This window comes from Zingiber officinale, chromosome 2A, assembly GCF_018446385.1.
Source record: "Zingiber officinale cultivar Zhangliang chromosome 2A, Zo_v1.1, whole genome shotgun sequence".
Classification (NCBI taxonomy): Eukaryota; Viridiplantae; Streptophyta; class Magnoliopsida; order Zingiberales; family Zingiberaceae; genus Zingiber; species Zingiber officinale.
The window spans coordinates 155,773,219-155,780,960 of NC_055988.1; the positions used below are offsets into that span (position 1 = coordinate 155,773,219).

A 7,742-nucleotide genomic window follows, 5' to 3' on the forward strand; every position below is an offset into this window, starting at 1 on the left:
TATGTCTGTTGGGTCTCCATCTCCATTTCCCTTTTCTCCTTCCTCAATATAATTACGTGCAGTTCAGGAGTCGATTCATGGACGACATGGTGGACACCTCCTTCCCTGACTCGATCGATCGATGGATCGATCGCATCTTCGATCTCACCAGAACTGCAAGAAGCAATGTTGAAAATATAATAATGTTGGCTGAGTACTCAATCAGTCTCATATTGTAGTCGACGGAACACAGTTAGGACAGCTTGTTCCCAACTATACTAATTGACATCAACGATGCATATGTCCAAGTACTACTTAAATTTAAGTCTCAACGTGCTAGCACAGTTCGTATTTGCATATATGGTATTGCTGTAATACTGCTGCTTAAATTTCCAACTCAAAATATTTATCAATGAGATTGTTCAGTATTAATTTCCAGAACTGAACTAATCAGCGCATGCTGATAATTATAAAACCAAACTAGAAGTTCCAGGGATGAGATGTCTTCTGATAATAATTAATTAATAAAAGTAAAAGTAATCTTTTGATGACTTTAAAAATAAATAGAGTCCTTTTAGTATTTGTTCTATTATTTTTTATCTGTATACAAAATATTAGATCATATTTGTCCTGTTATTTGTGTACTTGTTCTCTTCGTGTGCCGATCGACGACCACTGTGGCAAAGGAGAAAAGTTGTTGATTGCTTCCACTTTTAATTAATTAGTCGGAGCTGAATCACCCGTCTCTTCTTTCTCACTCCTTTGACATTACATCGAGTCAAAGCTTGGAAATCCAATCAATAAACGAGTTTTTTCTGTCAGTTTCACAAATGTCAACCCATCGAAAGTCAGCGCCTCTCCTCCCTCTCCCTTTTCCGACTTGCTCTTCTCCTCCTCCGACCGCCGATCTTCCTTCTTTGGTCAACGCCGTTGCCCGAACGCGTTAGTGCTGCTATATATTTCTGCGTTCGGGTAGCGGTGGATTATATCCTGGTGGAGGAGATGGACGCCGACAACTGGGACTTGAGCGCGGTGGTGCGGAGTTGCCTGTCTTCAGCGGACGCGGCGCCGTCCACTAGGGACCCTCTGTGGGTGTTTCCATGGCCATTGGAGCAGCTTCGGGTGGTGGAGGACCGGAAAGATGGCGCCTTTATGAATTCATCTGAAGTATTCAAACGCCGGAGGGGGTTGATAGGGATCCCCGAAGTCCAGCCATTGCCGGGCAAGAAAGTTGGCTCTTTATCGCCTCTCTACGCCTCTGTGCTACTGGACACGGCCACAGCGGAGTCAAATCAACCCCTACTCTGCCGGAAAGAAGACCGGCCAGTTTCCCAAACTCCCCGCTCCAGGCGAAAGTAAGTGCCTCAAAACTTTCCTGACCCTGCTCCGATTGTGTCCAAAGGCGAAGACTTTATCATGAAATTTGGATCTTTGAGTATATTTCAGGAAGAACAAACAGAAGAAGGTGGTACACCACGTCGCCGCCGACGGGCTCTCCTCCGACATGTGGGCGTGGCGGAAATACGGACAGAAGCCCATCAAAGGGTCCCCTTATCCACGGTAATTAAGCATCTCCTCTGCTTCCCCTGTTCACATCTTGTGTAGAGATCGAGATTAAAAGGGGCTAACTTTGATGTGAGAAACAGGGGATACTACCGCTGTAGCAGCTCCAAAGGCTGCGCCGCTCGGAAGCAGGTGGAGAGGAGCCGGACGGATCCGGCGGTATTCATTGTCACCTACACCAGCGAGCACAAACACCCTATGCCCACCCGTCGGAACTCCCTCGCCGGAAGCACCCGCCCCAAGCTTCCCTCCACCTCCACTGGCAACCGGGAAGTAAGTCCTCTTCCCTCGACCGCCATGCCTGAGCTCTTCCCCGCCACGCGTCTCTCCGACTCCATCCCCGAACTGCTTTTGGATGACATGGAGATGATGGGCGAGGACGACTTGCTATTTATGAGCTCGAAGCAGGGTGCCGGATGGTCGCCGACGGGAGATATAGCAGCGTTATTCTACGGCGACGGTTGCTTCGACGACCCCCTGTTTCCTCTATCATCGCTGTCAACGAAGGGCGAGTCCAGCAACACCACTACAGCTGCCGCCGAAGCTTTCTCTGGTTCTTAACAGAGAGAGAAGAAAGATAGGCATGTTCTTGTTTGGGAAAATTTAGTAAATAACTCAGATATACATTTTTCTTTAAGCCTCAATCTCTCTGCGTTTCTTACCTTTGTTGCTCGCTCTATCAAATTGCAATAAGGTAATTCCCTCAAGGTCGATAATCTTTGAGATCGCCAATCCCTTTATTCCTCAACCTCCACCTCCTCATTGATTGTCTATAGATTCAACATTAAGTAAAGGTTTGTTTCTAAATTCTCTCACTATCCTTCATAGTTCGATTTCTTTTTCCTTGTTGCTCATCAATTTTTTTTTTTTTTTTTTTTTTTTTTGCAAGTTTTCTAACTCATAGATCTTAACAATCTAAAGAATTGCAAAATATCCCTACTGTCTATAAATTGAATGGAAAAAAGCTATCTCAAGTGGTCTCAACTTATTCTTATTGTGCCTAAAGGAAAGGGAAAGCTAATCCATCTTATGGGTACGAGGCCAAAACTTGGAGATCTTCTATTTGAAGCATGGGATTAAAAAAACTTGAATGTCTACGGTGTGCCTATGGATCGAATTAAATGATTCCTAAGATTAATGCCATGTATATGTTCTTGGCTTCTGCTAAGGACATTGAGATGCGACTCAAATATATGAGGTGAAGATTAAAATAATGTCTACTAAATAAGAGAGTAAAATAGTTAATGAATATGCTAATCAAAATTATGATAAAAACTTGATCAAAACTAAATGTTTCTAAGATGTTGTTCCAAAGGACTAAATGGAGTAAGATAGAGTATGATTTTCTAGTAGAACTTAACCCGGAGGCACAGTTAGGAATTAGTTACAAGGGTAGTTGCTCTAATAGGTATTAAGGTCAATTTCTATTAGATATAAAATAATTCTTTGAGTGTTTGACCATCCTCATATTGGGTCGTCTGTAAATCCGGCCTGGAAGCTATCAAGGTGGGGCCGGCGTATAGGGCCCCACCTCGAGTGGGGCTCATATATATATATATATATATATATATATATATATATATATATATATATATATATATATATATATATATTCTAAAGGCTAATAAAATAATTTTTATATTTTATTTAAAAAATTTAAAAATTTAAAAATCTAATTATAAATTCTAAAATATTATGATTTTTATTTTTATAAAAGTGTCTCTAAAAAGAGAAAAATACTTATGAGAGTAAACATTTTGTTTCTCCTTCACGAATCTTTTTTTATATTTATTTTTCTAAACCCTAATCTTTCGAAATCTACTTTTACTTACCCTCAAACTCTACTTCCACATCAATTTCCATCATCCAGTGTTGTAGTCATCACATCGTCGCATTGTCGCCCTCGCTCACCGATACTACACAGTAATACATGTGTTTAAACACTTCGATTTAGATGAAACTTTTTTACTTAAATTAAAGGAGGTTTTTTTTCACTGAGCCCTTTAAAACATAGGATCGGTCATGATCGCCTGATATAAATGTTTCACCTTTTTTCTAAAAAGATAGTAAAAGAGGATTTATTATTGAATTACAAAATGTAGAAAACTCAGCTATGATAGTTAATGGTGACAATCGGGAGCGAGTATTTGGTTAAAATTGATCTTAAATTTTAAATCCTAAATTTTAAATCCTAAATCAACCGAATCTTATTTGTGAGAATTGAATGGACCAATTTTTTTACCAACCGACCAATTATTATTAGTAAAATCAAACCAATCGAATAGACAAAAAATCACTTAATTATGTAGGTAATGGAATTAAATTTTTTTTAAAAAAAATAAAATATTACGGGTTAACCTTAAAATTTCCCAATTTAACAAAAAATAAAAAATCTTAATATATATATATATATATATATATATATATATTGTTTAATTTTGTTATTATTTTAAAAAATAGTTTAATCTGTTTAACTAATTTTTAAAATTTATAAGTGAAATTGAACAGATTTAACTAAAATAATTCATATTTTTTTTAAAAGAAATAAATTTCCAAATAGATCAAACTAATTTTCTAAAGTAATACGGGTTTGGTCCGTTATTTTTGGTTGAATCAAAATTTTGCTCATTCCCGTGACAATAATTCAACAACAAACACACACACACACACACACACAAAAACAGTATTTCCTAAAAGCAAAAAAAAAACTTACACAACCCAAAGCTCCTAATTCTAATATTTTAGGATGTACATATTCTAAAAAGACACATGCAACACTCGTGAGCGGTGTTAGAAGCTTTATGGCAAACCACTCAGATAAGAGAGGAGACATAAAGGAGAACAAACATTGATCCATGGCTAACTACATATGACATACACAATAAAATGAAACAACACCAAAATATAGCTGGGTGGATTCAACTAAGAAAAGATTGAGATCTCTCAATTGGTAATCTTTACAAGCCTCTATGTATTGGTTAATTGTGCACCCTTTTGTATGTTTCCCTCTTCTATTAGACTAAATATCTCGGATACAACATTTTTCAACTCACGTACTCTCTTTCAAATGAGAAAATAGCCACATCCAATGGTTCTTTGACAACTGTATCAAATCTAGAAGATGTTAAAATAAACTAATCATTAACCTTAAGAAATATTCTTCATGCCCCTAGATTATCCACATACTAATCATCATTTTAATTATCACTTATACGGTTATGGCTTAATGGCAGGAAAGTAATTATGATGAGAAGGAGGGGCAATTTTGTCTTTTGACATGTGTGGAGTTTTGGGGTTTTATGGGTGGCACTGTAGCAGGTGAATGGGGGGGATTTTTCGTGCATGGTCCGCCGCCGCCACGGAGAAGAAAGGAAGGGGTCTTTCCTCCTTCCCCGGTGCCTCGCCGGCGTCGACGACGGCCACCGACCGTCACTTCTTCTCCTCCCCTTCTCCCCCTCATGCTCAACTCCTCGTCGGAGAGATCGGCTCACCTTTCTTCTTTTTCCCCCTTGCGACACCGCCGCCGGACCCACTGCTCCTCCTCTCCCACTCCTCTTTGCGACACCGTCGTCGGACCCTCTGCCCCTCTTCTTCCTCCTCGGCGACGCTAGCTCTCCCTCCTCTTCCTCATCTGCCCATCTTCTTCGTCACGTTTCTCCTCTTCCGCCTCCTCGCTGCGCCGTCGCCGGGCAGATCACTGCCGGCTCCTCTTCCTCATTGTGCCACCACCGGCAGAACACTGCCTCGTCTCCTCCTCGTTGCACCATCGCCGGGCAGACCACTGCCCTTTTCTTCCACGCCGATATCGCCATCTCCCTCGTCACCTCACCTCACAGCCCATCCTCCGCCGACCACTGCTAGGAGCCACCTCACAGCTCTCCCTCTCTCCCTAGCGATGGCCAACGCATCCAGCTCCCCACCTCGCTGTCCACGCACGACAGCCCCTTCGCGCCAGCAGCTTCCGAACACGGCAGCCACTTCGTCGGCAGCTTCCACGTTCAGCAACTCTGTAGCGAGCAGTTGCCACACACCCGCAGTCCCTACGTCAGCGGTACATGTGGCGGCTTCGCCTCGGTTCCGATTTGGTACCGCTATTGTATGATGACCCTTGTGCCGATCTTGCTCGTATACTATGTTCTACCCTAGCACTGCTCCTATATATATGTCAGCGTCCCGGCCTGCGTGCCGACCCAGCGTCCCGACCTGCGTGTCGACCCAGCGTCTCGGCCTGCGTGCCGACCCAGCGTCCCGGCCTGCGTGCCGACTTAGTGTTTCGGCCTGCGTGTTGGTGTCTTGTCCCGGTCTGTAGCTCGTCTTTCGGGCCCGTGCCGCGTTCAGCTCTCCATCGTCAGATCCAGCTTTCCAGCCTGATCGGAGTCATCTGCTCTTCCGGGTCGCAACAACTCGAACCGCGTCCCATCCGAGGGCGCCCCCCTGGGCCAGGGTACGTTCCTCGTTCATATTTCATATGCATTTTCATTATTTCATGGCTTAGTCTTGTACTTATATATTCGTTGGATCTGCCTTGAGCATCGGGGTACCGGCGGCCGGGTCAACCCGGTCGCTGGCTGCAGGTAGCGTTGACCAGAAGACTTTTGGAGACTTGGTCAATCCAGAGGCCATCTCAGCACACCCCCCTCTGGGACGTCGTGATTCAGTCAACATTCCATCCACCTCATCCGACGGTCCGTCAGACGCAGCTTCCGGACGGGATCAAATTTGGCGCCGTCTGTGGGAACACAACAACCTGTTCTGGAACATGAAGATGGACGACGTCGGGAGGTTCTCTGCTATTATCACAATCCCGGAGGATCTCGATGCACATTTTATTTTCTATCCTCACTCCACCGGTATTCGGGAGTCAAGGGATCGAGTGGAGCTTCAGTCGGCTAACATGTTAGTTTTTCGGTTATGTTTTTTCCCTGACTCCACGGGTATTTGGGAGTTAAGGGACTAAGACAAACCCTTAGCCGGTTGGCACGACTCTCCGATCATGTACGATTACAAGCTCTACTCTCTTTTTACGATTATAGGAACTGCTATATTTTCCTGATAAAAGAGTAAGAGCCTAGTTCCTTGATCAAAGACTAGAGCCTTCAATTTCTGATCGGACACTAGGGGCCCAGCTCCCCGCTCATACTCTAGGGGCACAGCTCCCCGCTCATACACTTGGGACACAGCTCCCCACTCATACACTTGGGACACAGCTCCCCACTCATACACTTGGGACACAGCTCCCCGATCATAAACTTGCAGTACCACTTCCCGATCAGGATCCAGGGGCCTCGCTCTTTGATTACAGGCTAGGGACCTTACTCTCCGATCAGGGGCCAGAGGCCCAGTTCCTCAATCATGTGTGCTACAGGCTCTGCACCCTTCACCATGGGGCTCTGCATCCTCTTACTGTTATAGGCGTTTCACCTTATTGCTATTATATGCTCTGTATTCTCCACCTGTTTTGCATCTTCTTATGTATACAGGCTCGGCTTCCTTCACCCACGGTGCTATGCTTGCCTTTACTTTTATGAACTCTGCTCCCCTATATTGTCATGGGTTTCATTCTCTTTGGCGGTCAGGGCTCATATTATCATCTTCTCCCCTCGCTCCACGGGTATTCGGGAGTTGAGGGATCGAGACAAATTCACAGTCAGTTGGCACCACACCGCTATCAGGTATGACATAAGTTTTATTTCCTCATGCTGCTACATGCTTCGCTTTTACTAGCTTCAAGGCTTATCCTCCCCCGTTCGGGGGTGAGCGGTTTTCACTAGTCTCAGACCAGCTTATCGGATTTCATATCTCCCTCGTTCGAGGGTGAGCGGTTTTCACTGGTCTCAGACCAGCTTATCGGATTTCATATCTCCCCCGTTCGGGGGTGAGCGGTTTTCACTGGTCTCAGACCAGCTTATCGGATTTCATATCTCCCCCGTTCGAGGTCAGACTATCGCCCCGGTCAGTTATCGCCACCGGTCCAGGACGAGTATCATCGGTCTCGGACCACGCCACCGGTCTCGGACCGAGTATCATCCGGTCTCGGACCAACGCCATCGCCACCGTTCTCGGACCGGAGTATCATTACTGGTCTCGGACCCGCGCTCGAGGTCGAGCGGTCATCACTGGTCTCGGACCACCGCCATCGCCACCGGTCTCGGGCCGAGTATCTCTCATCTCGCTCGGTCGAGTTATAAGTGAGCTCGCTC

General features: G+C 44.6%; 2 protein-coding genes across 2 annotated transcripts; both read left to right on the plus strand.

Annotated features, from left to right (window-relative positions):
- The first annotated feature begins 946 nt into the window (after positions 1-946).
- Positions 947-2,369, plus strand: LOC122040191 (WRKY transcription factor 22-like). Its single transcript, XM_042599541.1, has 3 exons — positions 947-1,334; positions 1,426-1,539; positions 1,626-2,369. The coding sequence occupies exons 1-3, from the start codon at positions 982-984 to the stop codon at positions 2,101-2,103; spliced, it is 945 nt and encodes a 314-aa protein (XP_042455475.1). The 5' UTR covers positions 947-981; the 3' UTR covers positions 2,104-2,369.
- Positions 2,370-4,777: 2,408 nt separating this feature from the next.
- Positions 4,778-7,247, plus strand: LOC122042852 (proline-rich receptor-like protein kinase PERK2). The gene is made up of 2 exons (XM_042603194.1): positions 4,778-6,537; positions 7,023-7,247. The coding sequence occupies exon 1, from the start codon at positions 4,865-4,867 to the stop codon at positions 5,642-5,644; it is 780 nt and encodes a 259-aa protein (XP_042459128.1). The 5' UTR covers positions 4,778-4,864; the 3' UTR covers positions 5,645-6,537; positions 7,023-7,247.
- The last annotated feature ends 495 nt before the right edge of the window (positions 7,248-7,742 follow it).